The sequence below is a fragment of the Hypanus sabinus genome, chromosome 4 (genome assembly GCF_030144855.1).
Source record: "Hypanus sabinus isolate sHypSab1 chromosome 4, sHypSab1.hap1, whole genome shotgun sequence".
Lineage (NCBI taxonomy): Eukaryota > Metazoa > Chordata > Chondrichthyes > Myliobatiformes > Dasyatidae > Hypanus > Hypanus sabinus.
In genome coordinates, this window is record NC_082709.1 from 14854713 (window position 1) to 14869112 (window position 14400).

The 14400-nt window shown below is 39.2% G+C and overlaps 1 protein-coding gene across 2 annotated transcripts in view; it reads left to right on the forward strand.

Moving 5' to 3' along the window:
• The window catches only part of LOC132392507 (dipeptidyl peptidase 4-like), a 206413-nt gene that overhangs the window by 174338 nt on the left and 17675 nt on the right, over window positions 1-14400 (forward strand). For both annotated transcript variants that reach the window (XM_059966451.1, XM_059966452.1), the window contains 4 exons: window positions 7243-7312; window positions 8006-8200; window positions 9839-9893; window positions 12058-12157. In XM_059966451.1, the coding sequence (XP_059822434.1) occupies window positions 7243-7312; window positions 8006-8200; window positions 9839-9893; window positions 12058-12157 (420 nt within the window). The remainder of the gene's footprint in view (window positions 1-7242; window positions 7313-8005; window positions 8201-9838; window positions 9894-12057; window positions 12158-14400) is intronic.

Below are 14400 nucleotides of genomic sequence, written 5' to 3' on the forward strand. Positions count from 1 at the left end.
GCGGAGTGCTGCATTCACAGGAGACATTTGTATAAATTGTGTCTGCCATGAAAAACAAGAAATGTCACACAGTGATGGTTTAATGTAAACAAGCTTAAGGTGCAACACTGAACCCAGCATGTGAGGCCTCCTGTATATCGGCAAGCAGCTGAATAGCAACTGCTTGTTTGGCTGTACATTTCCTTGGTAGGGAAAGTCTGATTCATATTATAGACATATTAGCTCAGAACATGCTGACAAGATAGTGTGTTTAACAAGTAAAGAATTATTAATGTGCAAATTAATCAGCAACTTCTTGTGAGGAAGATATTTCATGTGAATTGTTAATTGCAAAGAGTTGCTGATGCTTTATGCTGTTCTAAATGGCAGACTGCCCTAAATGTTTATGAGGTTCAAGAAATTGAAAATACACATTGATACACAATTAAATTCATTGAGTAGCTTATCAATGCATATCGATGCAGCTATAAAAAAGGCACGTCAGCGGCTATATTTCATTAGGAGTTTGGTGAGATTTGGTATGTCACCAAAAACACTCTCAATTTTTTTTTACAGATGTACTGTGGAGAGCTGCATCACCATCTCATATTGGGGTGTGGTGGGGGGGAGGGGGTACTGCAGAGGATCAAAGTTGGCTGCAGAGAGTTATAAACTCAGTCAGCTCCATCATGGGCATTAGCCTCCGTAGTATCCAAGACATCTTCAAGGAGCGGTGCCTCAGAAAAGTGGCATTCATCATTAAGGACCCCAATCACCCAGAACCTGCACTCTTCTCGTTGCTACTATCAGGGAGGAGGTACAGGAGCCTGATGGCATACACTTAACAATTCAGGGAAAGATTCTTCCCCTCTGCCATCCAATTTCTGAATGGACATTGACCCCATGAACACTATCTCATTACGTTTTTATTTCTTTTTTTTGCACTACTTACTTTATTTAACTAATATATATGTTGATACTGTAATTCACTTGCTTTCTCTATTATTATGTGTTGCATTTTACTGGTGCCACAAAGTTAACAGATTTCATGACATATGCTGGCGATATTAAACCTGATTCTGATTCTGCCAAGTCAGGTATTTGGCAATTTGAATGGCCATTTGATAAAGATGTTTACATTTCTGCTAAGATCTTCATCCTCTCTCCTATAGAATGGAAATGGTGAATGCATAATTAGATTTTCACTTCTACACACAGTAACATGTATAGGCCCAAAATGCACATTTTCTAATTTGACGAGAGCAATCTCATTTTGAACTCTCAGGCAAATTGTCTAAGCTGAAAAAAAGTAAAGTTAGTTAGATGTGGATTAGCTAGAGTGCAAACTGTTTGGGCAGTTCAGGAGCAGTAAAAGACATGGACAGACTCTCTGTAGGCTATTAATTTATTTAAATACCTTGGTTTAATAGTTTTAGAAGTTATTGAAGATTTTGGAAACATGACCTTGTTATTCAATGTGGTATTTATTCAGCAGTCTTACATGTGGTAACACCATACTGTTTGTTTACTTGAAGTGATACAAAATCTACTACCACTAACGGCTACTGTTAATCCAGCTGTTAAAATCATTATGCTGCTTACCTACTTTACAGCCCTCCAGACCATTAGATAATTTTGAGAAATGTAGGCATGGTGAGATCATGTCTGATTTTCTTTTTTATATGTGTGCTTTAACTATACTTTATCACTAAAGTTTAAAAATTTACAACAGTGTCATAAGGATTGGATAGAGTACACTACAGAGAAACAATTTCCTTAGGCTTTGAATCTATGTTAGCATTAATGTCAACCCTTAATTCATTCCGCTTTGCAGCTAGCAACCTCTTAAATCAAGTCTCTATCTCCACTTTTAAAACCGTACACTCTATTAAAAGCATTTCTTTCTCACAGAGTTCCTCCAACATTTTGTATCTGTTGCTTTGGAGTTCCAGGATCTGCAGAATTTCTTATGTTTACCATTTCTTTCCTGCTTTCCACCTTTTCTCTGATCTCCACCATCTCTCTCCACTCAATCAGCAATATTCTTCTGGGGCTTGAGAACAGAGATGTAGGGATGATGTTCCACTGGTTACTTAAGAGGTGTTGAAAAATATGAGCCTGCAGACAAACGTTAGCCATTCAGAGCTAAACTGAAAAGAAATTTCTTCTCTCAGAGGGAGGTGCAGTTTTGCAATTCCATATCCAAGAGGACCATGAAGTCTTAGTAAATGAGTATATTGGAGATAGTTTAGTTGGTGTATATTCAAGGGAATGGGAATATGGGAATGGTACAAAAAATAGCACAAAGGTAAAAGATCAGCTGATATCTTAATAAAGGATCTAAATGGTCCAGCCTTCTTCTCTATATCATAGTCTTAACTCAATAGAAGGGTATTGTTATTGGCTGAGCCCCTGAAATGAGAATACAATAGAAACATTAGCTTGAGACAAAAAGACCATAAATCCATAAGACACGGAGCAGAATTCAGCCATTTGGCCCATTGACAGTGCTCCACCATTCCTTTATGGATTATTTATTATTCCTCTCAACCTCATTCTCCCAGCTTTTCCCTATAAACTGTGACATCCTGACCTATCAACCTCCACTTTAAATATGCACAGTGGCATAACCTCCACAGTTGTCTGTGGAATTCCACAAATTGACTACCCTCTGCTAAAGAAATTCCTCCTCATCTCTATTCTAAATGAATGTCCCTCATTTCTGAGGCTGTGCCTGCTAGTCATATTTTTACCCACTGTAGGAAACATCCTCTCTATATTGATTCTATCTAGGCCTTTCAATATTTGATAGGGTTTATTGAGATCCCCATATTCTTTTAAGCTCCACTAAGTACAGTCCCAGAGCTATCAAACACTCCTCATACATTAACCTTTTCATTCCCAGAATAATTCTCGAGAACCTCCTGTGGACCCTCTCCAATGCCAGTCCATCTTTTCTTAGAGCTCAAAACTGCTCAAAATTCTCCAAGTGCGGTCTGATCAATGCTTGACAAGGCCTCAGCATTACATCCTGGCACTTATATTTTAGTCCTCTCAAAATAGACATTAACATTGCTTTTGCCTTCCTTACTACCAATTCAACCTGCTCGTTAACCTTCAGGGAATCCTGCACAGGGATTCCCAACTCCCTTTGCACCTCTGAATTTTGAATTTTCTCCACATTTTGAAAATACTCTATACCTTTCTGTATTCCTTCTATCAAAGTGCATGTCCATACACTTGACTACACTATATTCCATCTGCCTCTTCTTTGCCCTTTCTCCTAATTGGTATAAGTCCTTCTGCAGACTCCCTGCTTCCTCAATACTACCTGTCCCTTCACCTATCTTTGTATCATCTATAAACTCCATTATACAAATTATTGACCTCTAATGTGGAAGGAGAAGCTCCCAACACCGGCCCATGTGGAGTACCTCTAGACACTGGCAGCCATCCAGAACATGCCCCCTTTTATTCCTACTCTCTGCCTCCTGTCAATCAGCCACTGCTTTATCCATGCTAGAATCTTTCCTGTAAAACAAGGGGCTCATAACTTGTGTGGCATCTTGTCAAAGGCTTTCAGAAAATCCAAGTACACAACATCAACTGATTCTTCTTTGTCTATCCTGCTTGTTATTTCTTCAAAGAATTCCAACAGATTTTTCAGGCAAGATTTTTCCTTGAGGAAACCATGCTGACTGTGGCCTATTTTATCATGCACCTCCAAGTAACCTGAGATCTCTTCCTTAATAATCGACTCCATCATCTTCCCAAGTCAAACTAACTAGCCAATAGTTTCCTTTCTTCTGCCTCTCTCCCTTCTTGAAGAGTAGAATGACATTTGCAATTTTCCAGTCCTCTAAATCATCCCAGAATCTAGTGATTCTTGAAAAATCATTATTAATTCCTCCACGGTCTCTTCAGCTGCTTCTTTCAGATCTTTCTCTGGAGTGTAGTTCGTCTGGTCCAGGAGACTAATCCACTTACAGACCTTTCAGTTTCCCAAGCACCTTCTCTTTAGTAATAGCAATGACACTCACTTCTGCCCCTTGACACTTTCACATTTCTGGCACTGCTGCTTTCTTCCACAGTGAAGACTGACACAAAATAATTCTTAAGTTCATCCACCATTTCTTTGTTCCCTTTTCTATCACTCCAGCGTCAGTTTCCACCAGTCTGATACTAACTCTCATCTCTCTTTTTATATATACAATATGTACTTTGTATATGCTACATATATAGATATATTTCAAACTTTTGGTATCCTCTTTTATGTTATTGGCTAGTTTACCTTTCTATTTTATCTCTACTATCCTTATAGTTCTTTGTTTACTTGCCTCCTCTTCATTTTTATAAGCTTCCCACTAACTTCCCACTAACATCATTTCCCAGTGCTCGTTGCTATATTATATGCATTCCCTTTAGGTTTTACGCTGTCTTTGATTTGTTAGCCATGGTTGAGTCATCCTCCCTTTAGAATATTTCTTCATCTTTGGGATGTATCTATCTTGTGCCTTCCGAATTGTGCCCAGAAACTCCAGCTACTGCTGTTCTCTTGTCATCCCTGCCAGTGTCCTTTTCAATCAGCTTTTGACAGCTCCTCTCTCATCCCTCTCTAATTCTCTTTACTCCACTGTAATATACAAATTTGCTTCATGACACACTTAGCGACTATTCCTGCCATTGTGACAGACAGGTCTTTATAATGGCCACAGTGTTGTGGTTTCATGCGTTGAGCCATGTTCTAAGTTCATCACCTTTGTTTCAGATCTTGCATTAAAATAGTATATTTCAACCTCTCCAATTGTGTCTTACCCTTTGCCTATGTTTCCATACAGTCTCTCTCCATGTTGCATCTACCATTACACCAGCTGCTCCATCCTCTGCCCTGTCAATCTGGATCCGCTCCCCTCAGAAAGTAGTCCTTATCTTCCCCAACTGCTTTAACGAACCTGTCCTCAAGGAGATTGGTCCCCATCAAGTTCAAGAGTAATCCAAACCTTTTCTACAGGTCACACCTTCCAATTCAGTTTCATTTACTTATTACATGTTTACTGAAACATGGTGAAATTCATCATTTGCCTTAACAACCAACAGAATCAGAACCAGGTTTATTATCACTGACATGTGTCGTGAAATTTGTTGACTTAGCAGCAGCAGTACAATGCAATACATGATATAGAAGAAGCAAATAATTACAATAATAAATAAATGTGAATTAATTACAATACACATATATTGAATAGATTAAAAATCGTGCAAAACCAGAAATAATATACATTAAAAAAGTGAGGTAGTTTTCACAGGTTCAATGTCCATTTAAGAATCGGATGGCAGAGACCTAAGGCTGTGATGGGGACAGCCCACAAGTTGCCAACATAGTATGTCCAGGAGAGATCCCAGTGATCCACAAGTCTGAAAGCCTGATCTCTGCATCAGTTCTTCAGCCACACAATGATCTGGTAATGTCATTCTCCAGTTTCCTCCTGCTGTTCAAAGACTTACTAGTTGATAGGTCAACTGGTGTTTGTAAATTGTCCTGTGCTTGGGCTAGCATTCAATGAGGGATTGCTGAGCGGTGTGTCTCAAAGGTCTGGATAGATTTATCAATAAATAAATAGAGTACTCCTGTTGCCACGTTTTAGGGCTACATCCAGGCTGACACTATGAGTGACAGCAATTGCTGGGGATTGGCAGCAGTGCTCCATTTAGCTCCCTCAGTCCTGCAGTCTTTTCCATCATCTCACATGGCAGTGATGTAACACCTCTCTGTTTGCCTGCACTGTTCTCCACAGCCCCAAAATATCTCTGTGGTAACAAACTCACCTCCTCCCTGGAAATGAACCAGACTACTCAGACCTTTGATAGCATATTTGCCTGAAAGGTGTGTTTGAACTACTTCCACTTTGACATTGGCCAGTCTGCCCTTACCTCAGCTTGTTGCTGTTGAAACTCAGGTCCTCATTACTGGGTTTATTATTCTACCAGCTTCCAGCTGGTTCCCTCAATCTGTCCTCATGGATTGAGCATATTGTAAACACCACTGCCGGAGTTTCTGTAAGTTTCATTCAAAATCACTCAGGGCTTTTTCATCTGTGCTAACTCCCTGATTAAGAATTCAATTTTAATCTGTTTATCCTTTTTCTCAAATAGCCACATGTTCTTGATTTTTCCTCTCTAATCTTTTGCAATCACCCTGACACTGGTGTCAAGAAAACAACCTCTCCCTCATTGTCGCAAAAACAAAGGAGCTGGTTGTGGACTACAGGAGGAATGGAGACAGGCTAACCCCTATAGACATCAATGGATCTGAGGTTGAGAGGGTGAACAGCTTTAAGTTCCTCAGCATAAACATCACCAAGGATCTCACGTGGTCTGTGCATACCGGCTGTGTGGTGAAAAAGGCACGACAGGTCCCCTTTCACCTCAGGTGGTTGAAGAAGTTTGGTGTGGCCCCCAAATTTCTAAGAAATTTCTATTGTGGCACAATTGAGAGCATCCTGACTGGCTGCATCACTGCCTGGTATGTACCTCCGTCAATCGAAGAACTCTGCAGAGAGTGGTGCAGACAGCCCAGTGCATCTGTAGAAGTGAACTTCCCACGATTCAGGACATTTACAAAGACAGGTGTATAAAAAGGACCCGAAGGATCATTGGAGACCCGAGTCACCCCAACCAGAAACTGTTCCAGCCTCTACCACCCGGGAAGTGGTACCGCAGCAAAATAGCAAGGACCAACAGACTCCGGGACAGCTTCTTCCGCCAGGCCATCAGACTGCTTAACTCATGCTGACGCAACTGTATTTCTATGTTATATTGACCATCCTATTGTACATAATACATAGTTATCATAAATTACTGTAATGGCACATTGCACATTTAGATGGAGACACAACGTAAAGATTTTTACTCCTCATGTATATAAAGGATGTAAGTAATAAAGTCAACTCAAGTCAGTGCTATTTATTCCCAACTTGCTAATATAGACAGCTTGATAGAAAGCTGTAGTGCACACTTCTGACCAGCTTTATTTGAACACTGGTTAATCTTTAATATTTGTGTTGAATGTCCTGTTAAGATCAGCAAATAACAGGTCTATGTGTACCTATAGGGAAGTGGTTTATCTATCATCAATATTTGCTTTAAAGGCAGATAAGTAAAAAATAAAAAGTGGCAATATTTAATCTTTGTCATGTTCTCAGCAAATTGTACTCAGCGTTGATGACAAATGTTTTAAGTGCAACTGATTTAAATATTTTTCAGATTATTGGTATCAGATGATACTTCCACCGCATTTTGATGATAAAAAGAAATATCCACTGCTCATTGATGTGTAAGTGAAATCCCAGCATCTGCTTTTCCCAAAAACAAATTTTAACTTTACAATAGGAGATGAATCTGTAGCATATGGTCTTTTCCCATCTTGTCTTATTTCAGCAGAAAATAATATTTTTATCTTTGGAATCTGGGTTTGAAGCCGATTGATTCAGTGTAGTATAGTAGTAACTCTTTTTTTTATTTGTAATTACCTTTTATTAGTTGCCAGCTGACAAATAAGATTTGATCTTTTAGGGCTGAAATGGCTAGAATGAGAGGACATGTTTTTAGGTGCTTGGAAGTAGGTACAGAGGTAAGTTTCTTACACAGAGAGCAGTGAGTGCATGGAATGGGCTGCCGGCAGTGGTGGTGGAGGCAGAAACAATAAGATCTTTTAAGAGAGTCCTGGATGGATACATTGAGCTTAGAAAAATAGAGAGCCATGGGTAAGCCTAGGTAGTTCTGAAGTAATGACATGTTTGGCACAGCTTTGTGGGCTGAAGGGCCTGTATTGTGCTGTTGGTTTTCTATGTTTCTATTATTATTTATTTTGTTTGGTCTTCTAGATAAGCATATTTTGAAAGATATGCATAATGATAATATTTTTGCACTCTATTTGATGTTGGAGAATATTTAGGTTTGCATAATTAAAGACCACAAATACTTGTTAGAAGACTTTATTATATTGTTCCTGTGACATTTCTTTCAGATATGGTGGGCCATGCAGTCAGAATGCCAATGCCCAATTCTCCATTGACTGGGCCACTTACCTTGCCAGCACAGAAGGGATTATAGTTGCCAGCTTTGATGGAAGGGGAAGCGGTTATCAAGGAAACAAAATAATGCATGCAATATATCGAAGATTGGGCACATATGAAGTGGAAGATCAAATCAGAGCAGCAAGGTGTGTAAATACTTAGAGTTCTTACTTAGGATCAAATAAGTTATGGAAAGTTGTAAACTCATCAGCTCCATCATGGGCACTAACCTCTCCAGCACCCAGAACATCCACAGGGAGCGATGGCTCAGAAAGCTGGCATCCATCATTAAGTAACCATATCACCAAGACATGCCCTTTTCTCAATGCTACCATCGTGGAGGAGGTACAGGAGCCTGAAGTCATACACTCAATGTGTCTGGCATAGCTTCTTCCCTTCTGCCACCAGATTTCTAAATGGACATTGAACACAAGAATACCACCTCACTACTTTTTGTTCTACTTTTTAAATATATATCTAATAAATAAATATAACTAATATATACCATATATTTACTTTAATTTATAGATTTTATTATGATGTACTGCTGCTGCATTATGACAAATTTCACAACATATGCCAATGAAATTAAACCTGATTCTGATTCTGATTAAGAAGACTAGCAAAGAATACAGTGTGATATAGATCAGTTGCAAATATGTGAAGAGAAACGGCAGTTGGAGTCTGTACAGCATTTGTTAGGCTTGCGACACCATGGTTCTGTGCCTGGAAAGTCTCCAGGCCGTAGGCCTAGGCAAGTTTATATGGAAGACCGGCTGTTGCCCATGCAGCAAGTCTCCCCTCTCCACGCCACTGATGTTGTTCAAGGGAAGGGCAAGGGCTGATACAGCTTGGCACCAGTGTTCGCAGGAGTTGCCAGAACAAGGTTGAAGACAATGTTGGACTGCCTTAGGGACTCCAGCTCCGGATTTGTCCTCAGGGTTTACTCCCGAAGCCTTTCCCATGAGTGGGTATGGCCACAAGGCAGCGGAGGTTTGAAATCAGAGTTTTCTCTCTCTTAGATGGACTGCCTTCCCAGGCTGATGAGCTCCATCTAGCAGATGAAATTTAACCCAAATAAATGTGAAGTGAAGTGTTGCACATTGGCAGGACAAATGCAGGGTACAAGGTACACTGTCTAGGGCAAGATCCTTAACAGAGTTGCTGAGCAGAGAGATCTGTTCATAGTTCATAGCTCCTTGAAAATGGCTACAAAGTGGCTAAACTTGGGTTGTTTTCTCTGGAGCACCAGAGGCTGAGGGGGAGATCTGATGGAGGTTTACAAGCTTATGAGAGGCATAGATAGAGTGGCCAGAGAGTATCTGTTTCCCAGGGTTGAAATGTCTAATACCAGAGGGCATACATTGAAGGTGAGAGAGGGTAGGTTCAAAGGGGATGTGATGGGTAAGTTTTTTATGCAAAGAGTGGTGAACTCCTTGTAATGCCTAGAATGGTGGTAGAGGCAAAAACATCAGAGGCTTTTAAGAGATGTTTGAATAGGAACATGGATTTAAGGGCGATGGAGGGATTAGTGTTATCGATTTGTTTTTGAGCTGGTTTGGCACAAAATTGTGGGCTGAATGGCCTACTCCTGAGTTGAACTGTTCTGTATTTTAAGTTCAAAAAGCAAGTTGCAGTGCATAGAGTTTTAAAGCACTGTGATTACAGACATATCTCAAGTAGGAAGTACTTAAACTATTGACTTCAAACTAAGCATTGTTGCATGCATCAGTGTTTTAGCTTATGGGCTTAATTAACATAAGCAATTCATTACTTCTTTGCAGAAAATTCATAGAAATGGGATTCATTGATGAGAAAAAAATAGCTATCTGGGGATGGGTAAGTCTTCAAATTATGCTTAGTAAAAATATCACGTTCTTATATGTATGCTATATAATTGTTTTGACCCTACTGCAAAAAATACATCTTTGCAATACCATTAATTTGGTAGTACACTCCCTTTCATTCTGTGAGAGAGTAAGCGTATTTGTTTAATTGATTCCCTTGATTAATCTAGTGTACTACAGTATTAGCAGTATTGCAAAAGCTTATTCAATAGAGTAATCCATTTATACAAAATGCAGATAATAAACAAAAGAAACCCTGCAGATGCCAGAAATCCATAAGAACACACACAAAGTGCTGGAGGAGCTGAGTAAGCAAGTCAGACATCATCTATGCAAATTAATAGACAGTCAACTAATAGGGCCAAGACCCATCTTCAGGAATATATATGTGAGCCCGCAATTTTGTAGAGACCAGGATTTTCACATAGATTTAATCAAGGTTCTCACTTGATTGTCCATGCATGCATTGGCAATTTTTAGGATAGATGTTATAAAAGAAATATGTAGCTTTTAGTTTGATGAAGGAAACCTGCATTTTCTCATTAAAATCTGTTTCTTTAATATGAAAAATGGATCAAACCTATAATGTGTTGAACCATGTCATGTGACCATGATGGTTCTTGGCAAATTTTTCCATAGAAGTGATTTGCCATTGCCTTCTTCTGGGCAGCTCATACGACCATCCACCACCCGCTCCCATGACTTCATATGACCCTGATCAGGGGGTTAAGCAGGTACTGCACCTTGCCCAAGGATGACCAGAACACTAGCGGAGGGAAGGAGCGCCTTACACCTCCTTTGTTGGAAACATATCTCCATCCTGCTGCCCATATGCTGGATGATATATCTTTATGTTTAGTTGAATTAAATTTTAAAATCTGGATATTATTTAAACAGATAAGATGTTGGTTGTGGTTTCATGCGCAAAAACTTTACTATTGTTTTTTCCTAAGAATTGTAGACTAGACTGGGGAATATCAGGCTAGCCTCTGCCTACTCCTGTTTCTTATGTTTTTATTTTCCTTCAAAATCCTGTGGAACAGTATCCAATAGAAGAGGCACATTATGCTTACTGAAGGACATTGTACTTTCTGAGAGGCCGATTATACTTCTCAAGGACATAGTAGTGTGTCCTGAAGAGTCGAGCACAGCAAATTGCACCTACATTAGCATAACTACTGTTAGCAGATTCACAACCAAATGCAACAGAAAAGGTTTCCACTGAGCAATATTGAAAAGAAACCTAAAATAGAAGTAATCGTCCATGTCAATGAAATTATCCAGGAGGTAGCTGTATTGCTGTTGTTATAATACAGTTCACAGTGTGCATGATATGGAAAAAAAGAGTTGTCATTGGATTATGGACCTTACAGAGCAGGAAAAAGATATCCATCCACGTTACCAGATCTTTCCATCCTCAATATTAATACTTGAAATTAAGTTGCAAAACTCTCAAAAGTAATGCATCAAATACTAAAACTGTTCAAATTTTTAAGCATTGAAACAAATAAATATTATATAAATATACATCCATGGCCTCTTCTTGTACCAAGATGAGGCCACCCTCAGGTTGGAGGAGTAACACCTTATTTTCTGTCTGGATAATCTTCAACCTGATGGCATGAATACCAATTTCTCCTTCTGGTAAACAAATCACTCCTCCCCTTCCTCTATTCCTCACTCTGATATTTTATTTCTTCTCACCTGCCTGTTACTTCCCCCTGGGTCCTCCTCTCCAATCAGATTCTTCTCCAGCCCTTGACCTTTTCCCACCCACCTGGCTTCACCTTTCACCTTCCGGCTCGCCTCTTTCCCCACCCCCCACCTTTTTATTCTGACATCTTCCCTCTTCCTTCTCGGTCCTGAAGAAGGGTCTTGGCCTGAAATGTTTGCTCTTTTCCATAGATGTTGCCTGCCCTGCTGAGTTCCTCCACGTTTTGTGTGTGTTGCTTTTGTATTTTCAGCATCTGCAGACTTCCTCATGATTGAAATACACACCATGGCCATCAGCATCTTTATCATAAGCAGACTTCCAGGATTTTTTTAAAACTAAGAGTTTGAGAGAATTCTCTTCAGTGTCTTTGAACATAAATCTATGTATTCAACCATTTTATATGCTAATTCAAAGTAACTCATTGCTTTCTATTTGCCTTTAGTCTTATGGAGGTTATGTCACATCCATGGTACTTGGATCAGGAAGCAAAGTCTTCAAGTGTGGAATGGCAGTTGCACCAGTGTCCAACTGGACTTATTATGGTATGTTCTAATAAATAAACTGACAGAATTTGTATATACTGCAGAAATATACACAACATAGAAATTAACAAGAAAGTGTATAGTGTGTGTGTGTGTGTCTGTTAGTGCTGTTTTTAGTGGAGTCATTTTTAGTCTTTGGTGATTCATCATGACGGTGTGCCTCTAATTCTTCTTGATTGACTGGGTGGGTACAAATTTCAAAAGCACATTCAGCTTCTAATTTAATTAAGTGGTAAAACAATGAAGAGGCAACAACCAGTTGTATTTTATAGCACATTAAACCTTGGGAATAATAAGTAAGTCAGATCACATCTTTGCTTTTGCCCATGGCTTAGAAGTGGAATCTAAGCGAAAAGCATGAGCTTTGCTCTTGTAAATTTTTTTCTGTATTATAATTTGAATCTTGTTTTATAAGTAAAACAACATTGGCCTTCATAAATCAAAGTATTGAGTACAGGAGATGGAATGCTATGTTGAAGTTGGTTAAGACGTTGGTGAGGCCTAATTGGAGTAATGTGTGCAGTTTTGATCACCCACCTACAGGAAAGATGTAAGTAGGGTTGAGGAGTGCAGAGAAAAATTATGTTGCTGGGTCTGGAGGATCTGAATTATAAGAAAAGACTGAATAGGTTAGGCCTTTATTCCTTAGAACGTAGAAGAGTGAGAAGAGATTTGATAAAGATATACAAACTTATGAGAGGTATAGGGTATGCAAGCAGGCTTTTTCCACTGAGGTTGGGTGAGACTAGAACCAGAGCTCATGGGTTAGAAAGTTTAAGGGGAACGTGAGGGGAATCTTCTTCACTCAGAAGGTCATGAGAAGGTCAATGAGCTGCCAGCTTAAGTGGTACATGTGAGCTCAATTCCATGATTAAACAAAGTTTGGATAGGTACGTGGTTGGTAGGGGTATGGAGGGCTGTAATCCCACTGCAGGTTGATGGAAGTAGGCTTGGACTAGATGGGCTGAATGGTATGTTTCTGTACCTTTCCATGACTATGCTTCTATGACTCTGATCAGATTATATGCATCATAGATCCTAACATTCCACTCAATACATAGGTGAGTTTTTGAATCCTAAACAACAATTTTCTGATGACTGATTTTAATTGTCATCTACAATATAAAGTGATGTTACATATTTTCCCAATAGACATCCCCATCCTATTCCATCCTAACAACGAAGTGCAAAATCTTACTTTTATCAAACAAATATTGTTGATAAGTGAACAATTTAAATATATGTGGTTAAATGTTGCATTTGGTTATGCTGGCTTTGGTCAATTCAGTGGTCATCAGTGTATGTTATGAAATGGATGATGCAATTATTCTTGCAGTCCCTCACTTAGACAAATGCCCGTGCTTGGATTGAGGGTGTTGCCAACAGATCTTATACTGCCTGAGAAAGCATAGTTCTGGTAACATTTAACAGTTGCATCAAAATGAGAGCAATTCTCCCTGAGCAGAAGGATCAGTATATCACAAGCTTGGAAATTTTGAGGTCAGAGTAGATGTGCACCTTACCTCTCACATAGCTTCTGCAGTTCAGCTTAAACACCTTTGGCCAGGGCATCTTGATTCTGTGTCACTTGAGTCAGAGGACAATGAGACATTCTGTTAATCCCACAAGGGAACTTGTATAGTTATATTAAACCATCTGTTATTTTACTAGAAATATTGTTTTTTAAAATAATTTTATCTTTTACGAAATAATAATTTGTTTTCAAGTTCATTAACAGGACATCACAGAAAGACATTTGCTATTAGGTATGTGTCTGCACTTACTGACATAAGCAGACAACACTGCCTGAGGTATAATCAAAGCAGTGATGCTTGTACATAAATCCAAGACAGATACTTTGCTAATTTTGTGCACCAATAAAAGAAACGTTTCACTCATTGAGTTCAGCAAATATGCTAATATTCATAAAATATGGAAGATACTAATTAGTTTCATTCATTCATTATGTGCCTTGTCATGACATTGGCAATTGTGGTCTTCATTCACCATGATTGTTGTTGGCAATTTTTTCTACAGAAGCTGTTTGCATTCTCATCTTCTGGATAGTGTTTTTACAAGATGGGTGACCTTAGCCCTTATTAATTCTCTTCAGAGATTGCCTGGCCTTATTGGTCACAAAACCAGGTCTAGTGATATGCGCCAGCTGCTCATACAACCATCCACCATCTGCTTCCTTGGCTTCATGTGACCCTGATTGAGGAGCTATGCAGGTGCCACACTTT